General features: G+C 36.2%; 1 protein-coding gene across 3 annotated transcripts in view; it reads left to right on the top strand.

Moving 5' to 3' along the window:
- LOC144979741 (ATP-dependent RNA helicase A protein-like) overlaps positions 1 to 21,047 on the top strand; it is a 36,032-nt gene that overhangs the window by 1,059 nt on the left and 13,926 nt on the right. For 2 of the 3 annotated variants that reach the window (XM_078926713.1, XM_078926712.1), the window contains exons 2-8: positions 7,873 to 8,017; positions 8,503 to 8,643; positions 9,831 to 9,945; positions 16,125 to 16,225; positions 17,193 to 17,332; positions 19,695 to 19,741; positions 20,704 to 20,840. In XM_078926713.1, coding sequence (XP_078782839.1) covers positions 7,901 to 8,017; positions 8,503 to 8,643; positions 9,831 to 9,945; positions 16,125 to 16,225; positions 17,193 to 17,332; positions 19,695 to 19,741; positions 20,704 to 20,840 — 798 coding nt within the window. In that variant the 5' untranslated portion in view covers positions 7,873 to 7,900. Of the gene's footprint in view, positions 1 to 7,872; positions 8,018 to 8,502; positions 8,644 to 9,830; positions 9,946 to 16,124; positions 16,226 to 17,192; positions 17,333 to 18,686; positions 18,765 to 19,694; positions 19,742 to 20,703; positions 20,841 to 21,047 lie in introns of those variants that run through there. The other variant, XM_078926714.1, reaches the window with a different exon arrangement.

Below are 21,047 nucleotides of genomic sequence, written 5' to 3'. Positions count from 1 at the left end.
CAAATGATTAATGTCCCCCCCCCCCCAACCCACATTTTTTTTTCTTTTAAATCTTTTTCTCTATCTCTCTTTTGGTTGCTATCTATAAAATATTGCAAATTGTAATATTCATCCCCAATCCGATCTTAAAAAGTGCACAAAAAAAACCCCCAAAACAAACAAAACAAAAACTCTAGAGGGTGATCAAATGGTCAGAGAGGAAAAAGAATATATATGAATATAAATAAAATATCTTGCTCAGAAACAAAATAATTGATGCAAAAAAGGATTAAAAAAAAAGAAAAACAGTGGTGAAAACAGTGCCCCTTCATATTATCTGAAATCGACTAAAGATACCGCAGCCATGGGCGGTCCCAAGATCGTGTAAACTCAGAGGGATAATGTTGCAATAGTGGACAGGAAACTCAGCTCCAGTTAATTGCAACATTTTTGCTGATCCAGAGAGCGTAGAATAATGAGAGACTTTACGAGGTCGCGCAAGGTGTATCGAACCTTGTGTGTAGCAACCAAAAGAAGTCAGGTAAACATTTTATCATCATGGCGGCGAATATGAAAGAAGCAAAGAATACGCATTGTCGTTGGTGTTCTGCCCCAAACTGTAGCAACTCCAAGAATAAAAGGCCTGCTTTGTCATTCTTGCGCTTTCCATCGGACCCCAAAATGTGAGTTAATCACTACCTTATAAGCTCTTTGTTTGGTTTTTAAAAGGCTATACTAAACTATGAATGTGTTAAGGTAATAGATATTAATGTGTGTAGTATGTGTGAGCGTATATAATAAGCCACCATGTTGTTGTTTCGATCCCACGTATTTATGAGTTACTTAAAACTCTTACTAGTGCCAGACGTATGAATTTGCTTGTTTGATTTATCTGGTGAGGTGCTCGTAAAGGGTATTGTGTTTATGGCAGCTTTGGTAACTACGTCACATATACAATCCTCTTTGGCTACACACAACTGCTACAATTGCCCCACCAGTTATAATAATAAGCCGGTGGGTCTTGTGTGTGTTTTTTTGTGTGTGTGTGTGTGCGCTTGTGCGCGCGCGTGTGTGTGTGTATGTATGCATGTGTGTGTGTGTGTTTGTTTGGGTTGATTTTCTATTTCTTCTACTGCACCTTAATCTACCATCCTAAACTCCATCAAATACCCTTACTGCTGTAAATATTAACGATGCAAAATGACCATTCAACGCCACAGCGGGTATCCTGAGATGGCGTTATAAGTGGACCAGTATCATTCAATTTTAGTGAATAAATGCGCCTCCTTTTGTTATAGAGGGTTGTGATTTTAGATGAGGCTCATTAACTTAGGCATGATCTACATTGTAACTGTGTGAAATAGGCATGTTTGCTTTTTTAAATTCTTTCTACAGTAGCAGGCAGTGGCTCATCAATTGCCGTAGGAAAGATCTGGAGAATAAAACACCAGAATACCTTCACATCAACTGCTTCATTTGCTCTGAGCACTTTGAACCTTGCTGTTTCAGCAAAACTGCAGTGAAACGTACGGTCATTCTCAGGACTGCTGTGCTAACCATCTTCAACATTCCAAATCCTCCTCCTAAGCTTACTCCATCACGACCAAAATTGATGATTCTGCAGAATTACCACCAGACAAACCATTTACCTCACTTACGACCCCTCAATGTCATCCAGTGACGGATGTATCCGAGACGAAAGAGGAACGTCAAAGAAAAGACAGACTAAAGAAGAAGCTCTGTGCTCAAAGGTCAAAGAACTGGAGACTACAGAGGAAACTCTCCAAAATGACAGAGAGTTCCCCTCATCAGCCAAACTCCTGTGTGGCAACTAGCTCTAGTGCAGAACCAAGTTCCGAGCAACAACATGGAACTGAATCGAGCAGCCTACAGGCTTCACTTGAAAGTGTTGAACAAACCCTTCGTCTTTATTTACCTCCCCAAGCCGTTTCCTTCATCGTGTCCCAGGTTAGAGTTGGACAACTTCCAAAGAAATCCAGATGATGGAGTTTCCAGGATAAATCATTTGCACTCTCCCTTTTTCACGCTAGTAAAAAGGCTTACAGTCTCTTGCAACGGCTTTTTCAGTTACCATCTCCATCTACACTTGCCTTGGCCATGAAGAATGTACAGATTGAACCTGGACTCTGCCCGAACATGCTCAACCTGTTTCAGATAAAAGTGGAAGCAATGTCACCAGTGGAACGATCTTGTGCCATTGTTTATGATGAAATGGCCATTAAGTCCGATCTTTCGTATGATCCTTCTAGAGATCTTGTGGAGGGATTTGAGGACTATGGAATGTTGCTAGGAAGATCAAGAAAACCAGCCACCCATGCTCTTGTCTTCATGGTGAAAGGAATTAGCACGAAATGGAAGCAACCATTTTCCTATGTGTTATCTAATGGACCAGTGAAGGCTGACATGCTTCTTCTTGTTCTTGTAGAAGTGGTGAAAAAAGTGATTAATCTAGGTCTCCATCCTAAAGCAATGATATGCGACCAAGGATCAAGCAACCGGTCAGCATTACAACAGCTAGGAGTCTCTCAAAGCCGACCCTTTGTCATTATTGAACATCACAAGGTCTACGTTCTTTATGACCCACCACATCTGCTGAAAAGCATTAGAAATAACCTGCTGAACTCAGGATTTAGGGTGGCTGGAGACACCATTTCATGGGATTACATCCGGCAATTCTATGAAATGGATTCTTCAAAGCCCATCAGATTAGCGCCTAAACTGACAAGCCGTCACATCAACATGCCAGTTTTTGCTAACCTTAGGGTGAGTCTAGCAGCCCAAGTCCTGAGTCATACAGTCGCTGCTGGTATAGCCACTATGGTCTTTCATTCTTCACTTCCACAAGAGGCATTGCCAACTACTCATTTCATTGAGAACTTTGATCAGTTGTTCAACGCTTTCAACAGCAGATCACTGAGAAGCAAAGGGACAATGAACAATGCGATGTCGGCACATTCCAAGCACATGACTTTCTTGGAGCAGACAAAAATCTGGTTGGAAGGCGTCAAACCCCTGAACAAGACAGGTAGTCTGCCATGCCTGGAAGGATGGAAGCTGTCAATCGAAGCCTTGCTCCAACTCTGGCAACACCTGCGAGATGACTGTGGGTTCAAGTTTCTTCTGACAAGTCGCCTGAACCAAGACTGTTTGGAAAACCTTTTCTCCATCATCAGGGCAAAGGGTGGACACCGAGTAAATCCAACTTCTAGGGAATTCCGCCTGGCTCTGTGCCAGACAATGGTTGATGCTGTTCTCATCCCGGGAGCAACAAAAACTGCAAGGATGACATCGATACCTTCTTGTTCAGTTTTGAAAATATGGCATCAATGGGAGCCCAAAGCACCGTCAGAACACGACTACAGCAAGATGTTCCTCTTCCACTTCAGCAAGTAATGAGAGCCGCTCCTCCCATGCTCACGACAACCGAGACCAACGTTCTGAATTACATTGGAGGTTACGTTGGGATGAAGTTGAGAGCCAAAAAAAATCTTCTGTGTGAAAATTGTAAAGAGGATTTAATACAAGCACGGAGCACTCAAGACCCATCGCATACGTTTATCTGCAAGAAAAATTTTACCACGGAAAAGGAGGGATTGTGTGCGCCATCGCATAAATTAATGTATATTCTGACGGCTGCAGAAAATGCATTTCGATGCTACATTGACCCCTACTTGTACAAGAGAGGATTAAGAATGTACCTGATTAGGAAAGTGATGGAGGCAACATTAGAAACAGGATTGGAATGCAAAAAGGCCGTGAAGCAGTGTGATATTCACTTCCTCGTCATCAACCTTTTCGTCAATGTGCGCCTTCATCACCATGTGAGATGCAAGGCAAGTCAAGAACAGACCTCCAAATCCAATAAGTCTATTGAAAGGAAAGCGGCCACCTTTCAGAATAAGTAAGAAGGGCAAGCATGCATTGGGTAAGCTTCATACTCACTTCCATAGACTTTGTTATCAACCACCCCCACATCACCAAATCATCCTCTCTCTCTCTCTCTCTCTCTCTCTCTCTCTCTCTCTCTCTCTCTCTCTCTCTCTCTCTCTCTCTCTCTCTCTCTCTCTCTCTCTCTCTCTCACACACACACACACACAAACATACAAACACACTCCACCTCTTTAGTGTTTATATGAATTATATTCGCTCAGATAAGATGCGAGATTCCTCATAGCCATGCATGATAGAAAACTAAAGCAAATCCATCGATGGTTTCCAGAAAGTAATTTGTTTTGCTCACAGCATCATGGGAACAGTTCACTTGAAGTTTCTACATGAGAGAGAGAGAGAGAGAGAGAGAGAGAGAGAGAGAGAGAGAGAGAGAGGGGGGGGGGAGGGGGGAGGGTCAGTAGGGTTGGGGGCGTGTGATTCGCTTGTTGTGTCTATGTCAATTTGATGTACTAGTCCTCTCTTGTTTGCCCATGTCAAATTTCCTTTTCGGGATAAATTTTTAAGTTAATCTTCTTTTATCTAATCTTATCTGATAATGTTTGTATTCAATATTGATACCTGGACCTCGATCCAGCGGCTTAATAAACTGTTTGATGTTGTGCGAATTATATATCCACTACATTCCATTACTTCTCTCGCCACCATGTGCCGGTGTTTACCTGTCTTGGTTATTTATAGCTCGCTCCTCGCCGCATACGCAGTCACCATCCCTCGCTAACATTGTTGTCACCGACGAAGTCGCGTGACTTCCCGCCCGTAAAGCCTCTCTATTATCTACGCTCTCTGGCTGATCCCAAGGTGTTGCGATTATCCTGTGTGGTAACATTTTTTTCTAGAAATATAAAGATGCCAAATTTCTGCACCGTTTTGCGACCCAGTTACCACAAAGTTGATCTATGATATGATATGATATGATATGATATGATATGATATGATATGATGATATAAGTCCAGATTTATGTAGGCTTTTACAGCCTTTTATCTGCACTTGTGCATTCGTGAACGTATTTAATTCAAGTCTCTCTATCATACAGTAAACTATGTATCACCAAATTTGTAGTAGATTTTGATCTATTGGGTTCTGGGTGGGGTTCCTTACCTCCCATAGTGGACAGGGAGGCACTTACTGTCTTCTATCCCCCTATGTCTGTTTTCCAATGTGCTTTCTGTCCTTGTCTTGGAATAAGATTACTTGGTTTTGTCCAGACCCTGGCTGGGAGGGAAACAGTCAAATGTATAGTTAGAGTTTTGGGAGATGTTTTTTTTTTGTCTTGTAAACCATCTCTCGGTTATGCGCTGTATGTAACATTTGAGTGTATCCCACATAGTTTGGACCTGTATTTGTGTCTGGATGAGACTTTTAGGTAATCTCAAAGTACTTTGATAGTGTGCTCTTGGAATCTACATCTCTGTTTCCTATTTGAACAAATTTCCCTTTGTCTTACCTTTTCTTGGGTGCTTTAATTGTAATTCTAGAACTTTTTACTATCCCATTGTCTTCCTTTTTACTGGTACTGATATGACCTTAATGTGTTGCAAGCACCGTAAAACCCTTAAAAACAAAAACGATCTATCGGGTTGGACATGCAGAAAATGTTTCTCAGTCATTGTTGTGGTTTTTGCCATAATTGCTTCAGGGTTTATTGGGGAACAATGTTCAGGCTGCGTATGCTTTGCTGATTTATTTACAAAGTGGGTCCCCATCCATGATTGCTTTCTGTCTTAGTCTTGGAATGACATTACATGGGTTTTGTCCTGGCCCAGGCCGTAGTCTTTGGCTGAGAGAAAATTTTTTTTACTTGTAAATCATCTACCAGTTGTAAACTATTATAGTTTATAGTTTATTGTTTGTTTTAAATATATATTTTGAACAAATTTGTAAACATTTGAGTGTATTCCTCTTAGTAGGATCCTGCGCTTTAATCTGGATTAGACTTCAGTGACTTCAAATTAATACAAATGTTGCTGCTTGAAGGAAACGTCCACATTATTTCTCTTCAAAGATTTTATTCCATTTCATTTGATAATTGTTATTGATTTCAAATTAAGTACCCTGATGATATGCTCTTGGAATCTACTTTTGTTCCCTATTTGAACCAGTCTCCTTTTTCTTAAATTTTCTTCGTAGCTTTTAATTGTCAATCTAGATTTTTTTGACTATCCCATATTCTTCATTTTTATTTCTACTGGAGCTGATGTGACCTGATATGTCGCAATTTCCCGAAACCCTTAAAAACAAACAATATACAGCAAGAACCCATTTCGCAACGATTTGTGAGCAAAAGTAGCAATATTAGAAATGATTTTCCTCTGCACAGTCAATGAAGCGCTCAAAGTCGTTGAGGTAAATATCAATTGTTTTAGAACAGCATTGTCCTGTACAGCTTGAAGGCTGTTTGTCTTCTCTTTTGCCACATTTATCTGTAAGGAATTGCAATAGTCTACCTTTGAAAGTACTACAAAGGAAATTATTGCTAGGAATGAAAAAAATTATTTAGGTTGACACAAAGTGAGAATTTACTCTCACTCTGGAAGTTTTTTTTTGATAACAGTTAATGAAGACTCCCTATCTCTTGCAACAACAACAACAATTCTGCCTGAGAACAATAAACGATTGGATTGAGCTCCCAAAAGAAATTACACCTTCAACCACTTTCACTTTTTAATAAAATACATGTCCCTTTCTTTTCTTTTTTCTTGAGTTCTAATTAATTAACCTTCCTATTATTATGCACATAATAATAATAATAATAATAATAATAATAATAATAATAATAATAATAATAATAATAATAATAATGATAATAATAATAATAATAATAATAATAATAATAATAATAATACTTTATTGCTCTATAACCAGAGCTGCACTTTATAATATGAATAATTTCAACACTGTATAATAGTTAAAACTGTCACTATAAATTGAAAATTGAAAAGATTGCAAAACAAATAAATTAATAAATTAATATTTATATTTTTTTAAAGTAAAAATGAGAAATTATTATATAAAATGATTATTGCTTGTTGTTATAAAGCCTAATACTGGACGGCAGAAAAGATTTTCGGTGTCTCTCTGTTTTCGTTGAAATAGAGAAAGGGCGACCACTTCTTTCTGACATAATAATTGATGGTCTTAGTGGATGATACTGGTCATTTAATATTTTAGTTATTTTATTTATACAAAATTTCTCGTATAAAAGATCTACATCGTCAACATCATTTATATAGCGTTTAATGGATTTTTTAATATTTGAATTTATTTTGTTCCTTTCCACTGCTAAGCAATTGCCTCCCCAAGCTGTTATACAAAATGACAAAACACTTTCAATTACTGCTCTATAAAATAATGTGCAGAGGGTTTTATCTATTCTAAACTGAGAGAGTTTTGATAAAAAATATGTACGTCTGCACATCTTATGCCTAATTATTTTCAAGTGTTCATCCCACTTGAGCCTGTCATCAATCGTTACACCAAGGTATTTGTAGTGAGGAACTCGCTGGATGAATTGGTCCTTTAATTTTAACGGTTCTATCGGTTCCTTCACTCTCCTAAAGTCAATCACTAGCTCCTTCCCACATGGCATAATCTTCATGAGTGAAGATAGACATTAAATTGAAAATGAAAAAGAGGGAGAAGAGCTAGATGTAGAAGACTTGATTGTCACTTGGGACTCTTTAACATTTCCCGTGGCATGAGAATTTATGTTTTCATCTCAATCCCAACATGTTTGGATATCTGATATTTGTAATTTTTTACCCAAATATTTATTTTTTTCATCTCAGGCAAGAGAAATTTGTTGTTGTTGTTGTTGTTGTTGTTGTTGTTGTTGTTGTTGTTGTTGTAGGGAGCAGAATGACATTGGATATCTGATATTTGTCATTTGTTACCCAAATATCTTCTTTTTTTTTTCATCTCAGGTAAGAGAAATTTGTTGTAGGGAGCAGAATGGCATTGGATGCTAAAAGTGTGCTGTATGCCTGGTGTGGCAAAAGTAAAGTTGGAAACCCCAATTATGAGTTCTCCACAGGTGGACCAAAACACAGACAACGGTTTAAATGCGAGGTAAGGAAAAAAATAATCCCTTTCTTTATCCCCAAGGCAAAATTTGCCTTTAGGGTTTATTCTCCAAGGGAAGTCTTGAATAACCCAGACATCACCTGCAGTACAGCACCTCAAAGTTAACTAGGGCGAAGTGACTTGCTCAAAGCCACACAATGCAGTGAGTAGTCAAACTTGATACTTTTTGGGTAATAATCAAAGATCATGTTGTATTATATCACTCTCCCACAATACTCTTATTGACTGTAAAATGGTAATAACCCATTCCTTATATTGAGGATTTGTCTGATTTAGTATACAATGTAAGCTATCCAGACTAGCTTTAATTCCCATGAATACTAAATAATGTCATTATTTTATTTATTTTTTTGGATTCATTTCAGTGTAGTGTTTTATTAATCTTTTCTAAGTTTAGCTTTTATTTTCTGAATGCCGTCTTTTAAGGTGATTTAAGGATGTTAATTTGAATGTTCAATGAATCTCTTCAGTGTCGAGTGGAAAGTTTTCCCTATGTGGCAATAGGGAACTCGACAAACAAGAAAGATGCCCAGACAAATGCAGCCAAAGACTTCATTCAATATTTGGTGAGACAGAATCGCATATCTGCCGATGAGGTTCCAGCTAATATGGTGAGTGACAACTTTCAGAGAATCAATTATTTTGCAATACTTGATATATAGCATATTATGTTAGTTGTATTATCCAATGAAAGCAGTTTTATGCAATTCATTTATTCTTACTGAAGGTTGTATGGCTAAATTGGTAGAGCATTCTACTGACAGTCAAGGACAGGGTTTGACTCCTTATATTGAGTTCATGTTTTTTCAGACCCCTCTATCCTGCCAGCATCGATTGGGTATAAAACTTTTAACACAGCATGTCAAGGGCATTTGACTCTGTGTAATTGCACAAGAGATGATATAAGAAAAACACAGTTTGAATGACCTGTCTTTGAATGAGGTGGTCACATGTATTTAAATCACATAACTATTCCCACCAATTAATGGGACTGTGGTTAGTATAGAAGTCACCGTTGGTCAAAAGGGCAGAGAAGGGGTTTAGTTTTGATACAAGCAAAAACAAAAAAAAGGAAATTTTACGGCATATTTCGCATGTCCTCAATATTCGATCTTGTGCAAAAAGTATGTTGGTTTGTCGTCATAGGACACTATTAATTATCTTTAAATGTAATCTATTTTTTTTTTCTTGGAAAATCTTGGAAGCAGGCATTACTCCCAAGTTAATGTTACAGTCCCCATCAAAGCAGATAGAAAATTACAAGGATAAATCATCTCAGAATTATCAACCTTCAACTTGGGATGGAGTCTTTGGGATGACTTTTTCTTGTATTTTTCTTTCTGCTTTATCTATCTCTGTAATGTTGACACCTTTTTGTATTTTCATTCATTTTTTTAATGGTAAAATCTTTATATTGTCATTATGTGATCAAAATAATATGCTTTCTTTAAGTGAAGTTAAGTGAAGCTTGTTTACCATATTTCCCACCCAAGCTCTAAATTGTAAAATCTTCATCATATGAAATTGAATCATTGACATGTCATATTTACAAACACAATATGTTTGTCCCATGATTTGACGACATACATATTTATTCTGCTAAAATGAATGAAAAAAGAAAGCAAAATTATTTGAAATAGATGAGGTATTCTAATGATAAATTTTTAGAAAACCTGATGAACCTATAATGCGACAGACCTGGCTCATTTTTGTAGGATGAATAATGCATTTGTTTTGATTTCTGTTTATTTATCCTCTACTAAAATTGACCTCAATTTCATTTTTATTTTCCTCTTAGCTGAGTGGAGCTCCATCCCAGGGTGGTGATAATGGAGATGGTGGTGGTGGTGGTGGTGGTGGACCACCTAATTTTCAGAGTGGACCACCTAATTTTCAGGGTGGGGGTGGTGGAGGTATGTATTCTTGTTTTAAAGCCTGGTGTTTCTGTAATGCCATGGGATGGTTATCTTGATAAATATATATGTGAATTGAATAATGATAGAAACTGGCAGATATGGAAGACTGCGATCACGTGTAACAATTTAATCTCCGTTTTGCCTGGAAAGTGGACAACATATTGACTTTCTAAATCATTAACTTATCAGAATTGATAGCTGTCTTGAATTCACCACTTGTGGTCCGTTGCATCCACCTAATGTGATTTCATATAACAAAAAATGATAGGCATTGTAAATCTTGATTTTGTACTGTTTGACAAACGTCATTCATACTGCATATGTCAATCTTGCAAACATACATATACACATGCACATACAGAGAAAATTCTCAACAGAGCCAGAAAGTTCATCGTGTACAAGAAATAATTCCAGAATTCTGTTTCTCTCTACAACCAACATTGGACTTTTTTCACATGATGAGAATGTTCTTTGGGTTTGTAATGTATGTTTGTATGTGTGTGTGTTTGTTATTATTTGTCTTGAATTTATGACAATTTTTCTTCACTCTCAACTTCTTAGACTAGGGACATTTAATGATATAACTAGAGTAACTAGAATCTCCATCTTCGTAATGATATAAATATTTTAAATTTTATCTCGAATTTGTCAAATTGCTGTTCCATTTATTTTATAGTTCATGAAAGTAATGAGTGTTTTATCACAAATAAGTGATATTTTCTAGATGTAATATTTCTCACGTTTTCACCCATTTGCCATTTTAAAATTGTATTATCCATCTAATTTATATATTATTGGATTTTTCCCTTTTTGACACCATGCCAATATTCAGGTTTATCCAAAATATAGTAATATATGAGTTACGAAGTATATTGTTGTAGTTTTGGAAAATGAACCTTTTGAGATTATTTTGTCGCACACACACAAAAATCCTTTCTTAGTGTTTAAAAACAATAAAATAAGTGTTTACATTCAGTCTCTGTCTTACACTTAAAGATGAATTATATCCTAGCTGAGGTCTCAAATTTATTGAACCTCTTATAGTAAAAGACTTTTGTTGAAAAATATAATCTGACATGATTGTAAGTTTGCTTTGGGTAGTTCCAAAGGATTCTGAGCAGCTTCTACCCTTTCACTTTTTCATTGAGACCTCATGAAACATTCAGAGTTAAGTCTGAGAAAAATGTAAAATTTATTTTTTTTAAACTCGAAATTTAGGCCGTTAAAAAAATGTAATTAAATGTAGATGTGATTTTCTCGATGTGCTTTATGTTAGTTGTAGTGTATTGTAGATTGCTAATGATAATTTGTTAAGTAGAAAACGTCAACAATAGTCAGCCATTTTGGAATCGAAGTGATTCTTTTTATTCTTGAAATAACGTAATCGAATACTGCTATTTGGGTACTCAGGTATCCCACAATCTCCCCCTTAAAAAAAATTAGATGATTAAAAAAAAAAATGAGCTATTATACTTTCGCTCGTTTTGGTTTACATAATGGTTCATTCATTCTTACATTTGTTTTATACAGCTTAAATGATTAATTAAGAGTTAATGAGAAAGAAAAAAAAAAGAAAAATTATCTCATATATCAATGATGAGTAAGAAAAAGTGTTTCTTCTGTGTAGAACTAAACTAGTTGAAGTGGTCAACAGTTCATAATGATAAAAGAAAACACAGTAATGGACTCTAATAGTCTTAACTAGTGTCAACTTCATGCGGCTGTGTAGATGCAAAGTGTTTTTGTGTTTGTGGTCGTAACGTCACGAATATTTCTTCCAATATTATAGTCAAGCTTAAGGCTTATAAATGGCCATGCCTACAGTGTGAATTTGTTAGGTTTTCTCACGTTGCGACCACTTCTCGTAGTGTAAGGTGCACTTGTAGTGTTGTGATTGTTTTGAGATTGCGTTCTCTGTGACATGTTTGGGAATTCTCTATGTGGTGAGGGCGGGACCTCGACCTGTGACCGCGTAGAATTTGGATCTCGGTCATTCGCTGGGGTTGTTTGAACCATGGTTGGTATCTCTGTCGTTCTGAAGTTTGGGACGATGTCCAATAGTGGTGCTGGTGCTGGTTTGCTTGTGATTGCAGGGGTGTTTGTGTGAACAATTTGGTCGGAGTGTCGTCTCCATATGGCTCCGGGAGCTGTTTTGACTTCAAAGGTGCGTGTTCCCGTTTGGGCATGTATTACGCCGTGTTGCCATCGTTGGTGTCCGCGGTAGTCTCGGACCAGGACGTTGTCTCCGTTGTCGAAGTTCCTGGTGTTGGCAGAAGAGTGAGTACGAAGCTGACGGTCTTGACATGAAGATACTCTTGTATGAATGCTTGGTCGAATGATGTCTAGGTGAGTTCGCAGATGTCTGCCAAACATAAGTGATGCTGGGCTCTCGTTTGTTGTGGTGTGCGGTGCATTCCTATAAGCAAACAGGAATCTTGCCAGTTTTGTATGGATGGTACCCTTCTCATCTTTTGAAGCTTTCATTGCTTGTTTGAAAGTTTGGACCATTCGCTCAGCCAGCCCGTTGGTTGCTGGGTGGTAGGGTGTGCTAAGGGTGTGCTTGATTCCATTGACCTTTGTGAAGGATTTGAATTCATGGGATGTGAACTGCACACCGTTGTCAGATACGAGCTGTTCAGGTAAACCAAATCTTGCAAAAAGATTGCTCAATATATTGATTGTTGAAATGGATGTGGCATTGGATGTCGGTATTATTTCGGCCCATTTGGAATGGACGTCGACGACCACTAGAAACATTAATCCCATGAATGGTCCCGCGAAGTCTATTTGAATTCTTTGCCATGGCTTGTCAGGCCAGTGCCATGGGTGAAGAGGAGCTTTCGGTGGATCAGGTTGAACTGAAGCACAACCAGGGCACCCTTTTGTAGTTGCCTCGATTTGTTTGTCAATAGCAGGCCACCAGAAGTATCCCCTAGCCAAGTTTTTCATTTTGACTATACCAATGTGTCCTTCATGAAGAACACTTAAGATTTTTGCATGCAGTTTTTGTGGAGGGATGAGTCTGTATCCCCAAAAGAGACAGTTTTGTTGCACTGACAGTTCGTTTTGTTTGTTGAAGTAAGGTTTCAGTTCTTCGTTGACTGTGTTTGGCCATCTGTCAGTTTGGACGTAATGTATGACTTGTGACAGTGTTTTGTCGTGGCGTGATTCTTTGGCAACGTTTGCTGCGTTGACTGGTAAGGACTCTATTACTTCTGTATAGAATAGTTCATCTGCTGAATCGGCCTCTTGACTTGAGTTTGTGGTGGGTAAAGGCAATCGTGAAAATCCGTCTGCATTAGCGTTTGACTTGGAGTTCCTGTATTCGATTGAGTAGTCGAAGGCTGAAAGGAAAATTGCATATCTCTGTTGTCTGGCTGCAGACATTGCAGGGACTGGTTTTGTGGGCGAGAAGATGTATTTGAGTGGCTGATGGTCAGTGATTAGTGTAAAGTGCCTGCCACATACATAATTGAAGAACTTTTTAACACCCCATGTGATAGCTAGGGCTTCTCTGTCTAGTTGGGAGTAATTCTGTTCTGCCTTATTGAGGGTTCTTGAGGCGTATGCAATAGGTCTTTCGTCGCCTTCTGGTGTGATGTGCGACAGAACGCAGCCGATGCCGTATGGTGAAACGTCACAGGCGAGTCGCAATGGTCGATCGGGGTCGTAGCGCATGAGGACTTTGTCCGAAGCGATCATTGTTTTTATTTGAATGAAAGCGTGATCAGCTTCAGTTGACCATTCAAATTTTGTGTTATCCTGTAGAAGATTGTACAGTGGCTTCGCAATTTGAGCTACATTTTCCAGCCACTTGTGGTAATAATTTACAAGCCCGAGGAATGATCTGAGTTGTGTTTTGTTTGTTGGCTGTGGTGCGTCGATGATGGCCTTGACCTTGTTTTCGGTTTTGTGCAAGCCATTTTTGGTTATTTTGACACCGCAAAAGATAACTTCGTCTTGGAAGAATTGGCATTTTTCAAGATTGACCTTCAGTCCATACTCTTGAAGTCTAGCTAGGACTAGTAGCAGATTTTGCCAGTGTTCATCGTTTGTTTTCCCTGTGACTATCATGTCATCTTGGTTGCATTGAACTCCGGGTGTTCCCTGGAGGATTGTGTCTATTGTCTTTTGCCAAATTGCTGGTGACGAAGAAATACCAAACGCTAAACGGTTGAAGGAATACAGTCCTTTTGACGTGTTGATTGTTGTTACTTTTTGTGACGCACTGTCTAAAGGGAGCTGAAGGTATGCTTGTCTCAGATCAATTTTAGAGAATGTTTGACCTTGTTCCAAAGTAGCTAACATGTCTTCCATTTTTGGCATTGTGTATTGCTCTGTGTTAAGTGCTGGGTTGACTGTTACCTTGAAGTCACCACATATTCTCACTGTTCCATTGCTTTTCAATACGGGTACGATGGGTGTGGCCCAATCCGAGGTTGCAATTTTTGTGATTATCCCTTGTTCTTCTAAGTTGTCTAGTTCTTTCTCAACTTTTTGTTTTAAGGCGTACGGCACTGGTCTGGCTTTGTGGAATTTGGGAACGGCTCCCTCTTTTAGATGAAGTGTTGCCTCTATTCCTTTTATTTTTCCAATTCCATCTGAAAATATATCTTGAAACTGAGCTTTCAATTTTTCTGTATTGAATCTATCTTTAGGTGTCGTCATCTGATGTATGCTCTGCCAGTTCAGTTTTATAGCGGCCAACCAGTTTCTTCCCAAAATAGGATTGCTGCCTTTGTCAAGTATAAGGAGTGGAAGTATTTTCTTCTGATTGTTGAGTTCTACATGAACTGAAATTTTTCCCAGTGGAATAATGGTTTCACCTGTGTATGTTTTCAGACGAACAGCTGTCTTTTCCAAATTTGGGAAGGTTTTGAATGTTTTTGTGAAGTCCCTCTTCGTCATCACTGAAACAGCAGATCCTGTGTCAACTTCCATTTTTGTAGGAATATTATTGATTTGCAAGTCTACCTTTATTTTTGGTGTGTTTCCTTCCATGTGAAACATTTCCAGTGTAAAATTATCTTCGGAAACATTGTCTTCATCTAGCTCGTGAACTTGTCGGGATTGTGAGGTTCTGTCTCCTCCTCCTCTGTTGTTGGCTGCCCTTCCTGGCCTTACACACTCTCTGAATGTGTCCTTGTTTGTTGCATGACTTACACACTGCATCACGGAGGTAGCAGTCGGCTCTCCTGTGGTTATTTTTCCCACATGATTGGCATGGTGGATATGTTTGTGAGTTATGTCTTCTGTTAGTAGGTAAAGGCTGATTTGTTTTTATAATGTTGAGATCAGCTGTTGATTTGCCGGATGTTGTTGTGTGGATTTCCGCTGCATCTCGCTGGGCAGTTTCCATTGCAAGTGCCAAAGCTGTTGCAGATTCTAAAGTGAGATTTGGCTCTTGCAAGAGTCTCTTTTGTATGGTTTCATCGCGTATTCCGCAAACAAATCTGTCACGCAGAGACATTTTTAAATTGTCTCCGAATTTGCAGTGTTCAGCCAACCGTTTTATGGATGCTAAAAAATCCGGAAGCGATTCGTCCATCGCTTGACTGCGTTTATGAAACTTGAATCTTTCAACTATCTCATGTGGAGGGGGGCAGTAATGGTTGGACAGCAGTTTGCAAAGTTCTTCATAACTTTTACTAAAGGGAAGGTCGGGTGACGTCAAACATCGTAGTGTGTTGTGCGTTTTAGCCCCGATGGATGATAGCAGAGTTGCTGTTTGTTTCTGTTCGGCAATGTCGTTTGCAACAAAAAACGCATCCAGTCTTTCTTTATAGTTTGTGAAGGACTTTAGTCCTTCGTTGAAGGTGTCGGGTCTTGGCATGTTGGTATGTACACGTACAAGACTGGAGAATGCAAGCTCAATAGTTGGTAGTAGTCTGTCAATAGACTATAGTTTTATGGCTTGGTAGAATGAAAATACATGTAAACGTTATTGCACTTATCTGGGTTCTAGATGCTCGTCGCCATTTGTAGTGTATTGTAGATTGCTAATGATAATTTGTTAAGTAGAAAACGTCAACAATAGTCAGCCATTTTGGAATCGAAGTGATTCTTTTTATTCTTGAAATAACGTAATCGAATACTGCTATTTGGGTACTCAGGTATCCCACATTAGTGTTCGAAGATATTGAAGATAAATATTTTCTATCTTTATTCAAATGAAGTAATGCCCCCACAAGGCCCTGCCAGGGAATATCCAGCATATCAGAGGGGCCCACCGCAGGATTACATGGATAGAATTGCAGAAAAAAGACGACTAGAGGAGGTTAGATTCTATAGACGTTTATACTTTATTTTTTAACATTTCTTATTTAATTATTCTCCATTGCAATTCTATGTCAATATTTAAAAGATGGTACTTATACTGTTTTTAAAATAAATATTTTATTTATTATTATTATTATTATTATTATTATTATTATTATTATTATTTTATTATTATTATTATTATTATTATTATTATTATATTATTATTATTATTATTATTATTATTTGATGATGATGATGATACTATTATTATTATTCTTATTGTTCTTCTTATTATTATTATTGTTATCTATTGTTATAAAATGCATTTTTGATTGGTACCATTTAAGTTTTAATCTCAATTTATATAGATTTTTGGTAAGAAATATTTGTAGATGAATCTAGTGGTTTGACTCTGTATACTCTATTTACTTTTTCGAAGTTGGGGAATTTGCGAGTTAAACATTTTTTTATTTGGTTTGAGAGGAGGTGGGTGGATGGAGGTAGTATCAGTTTGAATTATATTCTAAATCTACCTCCTGTGACTTTATTAGCTGCAAAATCAACACGGGCCTCAATTCTGACATATTTCAATAAAATACATAATACAACTCTTCCATCCAACCTTGATTTGAGACGAAGAGGAGACCAATTGATAGCTAGTCCCCTAACTTTACCTCTCCTCAACCCATTAAGCCCCCATCTCTTTATTGAATTGTATGTTGGATTTATTTATATCTTATTACCTGTACCATTTAATTTTCCATCAGTGCAACTATAGGAATAACCACTTGGATATATTACTCTAATAACATAATAGCGACATTATATTTGGGAAGCATGTATAGGCTGCATATATGCCTTGCTGATTTCTTTTTACAAAGTTAGTCCCCATCCCTGAGCTTTCTTTATGTATGGGAAATGTGTCTTCATTTTAACTTTTAATAACTTATTGTTGTCCATTCTTTGAACTTCGCTGTTTCCAGTCTGAGGATTGTGACTTTAACGCAGACATTCATGGCAACTGGACAATGGAGAATGCCAAGTCTCGCCTTCATCAATTCATGCAGATGAATAGGATACAGGCTGACTACAAATATCATGTGATGGGACCCGATCACAACCGGTTTGATATATACATACATATATACGATATAATGCATTTGGGCTTGCTAACTCATATGAAATAGTGTATTTTGATGAGCAGTTTTGTTTTAATATATGCAACTATGTGAAAGATTATAAGAACGTGAAATAACGAAATATAGCCCACAAAAAACAAAAAAAAATGACATCATCTACCTTAATTATTTGGTTCTGTCATATTTTGACTCTTATTCAAGGATGAGGAGTAATGCGTTTTAGTAACTGGGCATGTCTAGAACGATCAAACTAAACAAGGGAATTAGAATTCCAGGTGGGGACAGATTTCTCTGATAGAAATCAGAACATCATTGGCTGAAATATTATTAGTTTCAAACATCTGTGTTACAAACATTTAAGAGTTATAATGAATGTTTCAAAGTTCAGGCTTTTTGAGTTTGTCTTTTCCTTTTCTGTTATTCACTCAATATTTAATGAAGGATTACACTGAATGCTTTCGACTTGTTCAACTGATTCCATACAATTTTGATGTTAATTAGATATTTATAGCGGCATTCATACATTTCACCCACAATAATCTGCTTTGATGATGCAGTGTACTGCTGAAACAGTATTGTAGGCGAAATAAGATATGAGAGTACTAATATAATTCAAGCTCCTTAAATAATTGAACACTCAATAGATTTGTGTATATCATGATCTCATGAAATACTTAGATACATAGATTCTTCGCATTTGTTTTTGTTTTGTTTTTTATTTTCTAAGACAGCGTAGAATACAACCAGGAAGTGATTGCAATGGGAGGAGTTGGATATCCAATCTTCATTTCTTGAATGTTTTATGAAGAATCAAACTCCAAATTTTGTCATGTTTTCTTGAGCTCATTTGAACATGGCATAAATTTGAATTTGAAATATGTTGGCCATTATTTTGCTCTCCTGGTGACTTCATCATAAGTCAGATGGACAGCAGACAAAAAAAAAAAAGAATCAATTTTATTAAAAGGGATAATTATTTTTCTTTAAAATACATTTAAAACTTTAATATAGGAATACAATATTTCAAAAAATGGCATTGATTTTTTGTTATTTGTATTCTTTTTGAACATATTTATTTTATTTATCTGTTTGTTTTCCTTTATATTTAAAAATAAAAGGATTACAAATGATTTGTAAATTCACGAGACCATGAATTTTTTTTTTCATTGCGTTGTTTTGTTTTTCCATTTCAAAATTGAAAAGTTGAACAAAACAGAATGCATGTAAAGATATGTGCATGGTCTTTTAAGTTTATGTATTCAATATTCCATAATGAGATATTTTGGGTTAAACGACTGTAGGACATTAATGAATTACAGATTTTATTTTTATACTCAGGCAATGAAGCCTGGATGGTCAACTCCTCCCTATTGCAGTCTGGTTGTTTCCATGGATGAAAAAATATCAATATCAGCAGTAAGGTCACTTAGAATACAAAATTATCTGGCCTCGCGGAATTATACCAAATACAAGAATCTAAAAATTTTGCATATAATAATGCAGGCAAAACACATTAAAATTTTCGACTATTCATATAAAAAGTTAACCACAAACAAAAGTAAAAACGAACTCTGGTTATTTATAAATAAATAAAATCTGAAATGACACGGCCACACCATGGCTGAAAAGAAATAATGCTAGCGCACTGCGGCTGCTGCAGATGTATAATTCCGTGGGGTCAGTGTTATATGATCCAAAATGAATCTTCCAAATTGTTTGAAGGTTTTTATTCTCATTCTCAAAAAAAAAAAAAAGAGTTAAATATGTTGGTGCAAAAATCTGACCAGTTGTCTCAAAACAGTGTTATGTTGGATTGAACCTTATGCCTTGAAATTGAGTTTTAAGCTCAGCTTGGAAAATTTGATTAAAAAAACAAAACACCTTTTGTTGATGAGGGTAAATCTGTCTTTCTTGAATTTCTGATTTCCTTTATTAAGTTCATTCCGACATAATACCAGATTGACACAATGGGTCACAAATAAAAATAGGCTGTAAGTTTAAGTTAGTTATCATTGATTAAAAAAAGAAATTCAATCACATTATACAGACAAATATATAAGGTTCCATTCATAAGAGGTATAATTCTTTTTAATGCTTGAATGTATTTTAAAAATAAATATAGTTTTACAGCCCTGTTTGGTTCACCAAACAAGTTTATGTGACTCATTTTAAAACCTCAACCGTTTCAAGCAAACATCAAGTGTTTTACTATTTCATACAAGTCTATGTAAAGAAATGTTTACAAATTTCAACTTACCATATCTGTTTTCATCAGTACTGTTTTTGATATGTGAATGATATTATTTCTTGTTTTAAATTCGCTGATTTTCATTCCTTTGTTTACAGGAGTTTTGCTGCGGAAATGTCATTCTTTGTCAAAAAGCTTGGCTACAGTAAGGATAAGTTTTTAGCCCCAGTTGTTATAATATTATCATGTTTTGTTGTTGTTAAATTGAATTCGTATCATTTTTCCATCAACACTTGTCTTACTGTAATATGTTTTGTTTTATATCACTGTAAAGCGTTTAATAGAACCTGTGACAAAGGGGTGAAGTGCTATATAAATGCCATTTATTCTTATTATTATTATTATTATATTATTATTATTATTATTATTTATTATTATTATTATTTATTATTATTATTATTATTATTGAAGAAAATTATTATTATTATTATATTATTATTATTATATTATTATTATTATTATTATTATTATTATTATTATTATTATTATTGAAGAAAATTATTTTTTATTAGTTGTTATAATATTATCATGTTTTGTTGTTGTTAAATTGAATTCGTATCACTTTTCCATCAACACTTGTCTTACTGTAATATGTTTTGTTTTATATCACTGTAAAGCGCTTAGTAGAGGCTATGACAAAGGGGTGAAGTGCTATATAAATGCCATTTATTATTAATATTATTGAATACAATATTTTTTATGTTACAAAAGTGATTTGTTTTTGCATTGACGAGTAGAGCTATGTATTAATTTGCTCAAATTGTATCACAATGTTATTTTAAGTGGCATTTTGTATACCAATAATGTCACTAATATTTGAAGTGATGACGTTCAAAAGCTGCTAAGTAACATCCATATAAAAAATGAGTTTGCATTCTCAAGCAATCTATTGGACACTTTGGAATCATCAGAGCAAATTTGAAGTGAGCTGTGTGTCCTTGGCAAGTAGTCTTGCCCTATAGCTCACAGCGCTGCTTTGTAACTGATGCCTTGATTAATCTGATGCCTAAATTATTTCAATATTTCATTGAAATAGAACCTTAAGACAAATATAAGGTTGGGGATTAATGAAGGGAATTTATTTTAATTAATTTATTTACTCTACAGATGTACATGCAAGAGAGACTGGCTCCAACAAACAAACAGCCTCCAAATCATGTGCTTTGTCTCTTGTGCGACAGCTCTTTCACCTTAAAATGATTGAACCCAATACAGGAGTCAAGAAAAAGAAGTCTATGGAAAAGGCAAGCTTGTTATCACTGATATTATTTAGTTAATATTATTTTTTCATTTATTTATTCATTGTTATTTTTATAAAAATAAAATTTTCTGAATGTTTTTTTTCTCTGAATGCATATCACCAAGTATTTGTTTTTGTTTTTGAAAGGCTGTTAGTTGAGTCCATACATTCACAGAGAAATCAATCCTACATGTAATAATCAAAATTAAGT

Source organism: Berghia stephanieae, chromosome 9, assembly GCF_034508935.2.
Source record: "Berghia stephanieae isolate SIO BIC M18660-M18661 chromosome 9, UCSD_Bste_1.3, whole genome shotgun sequence".
NCBI lineage: Eukaryota > Metazoa > Mollusca > Gastropoda > Nudibranchia > Aeolidiidae > Berghia > Berghia stephanieae.
This window is presented reverse-complemented; position numbering and strand designations above follow the sequence as displayed.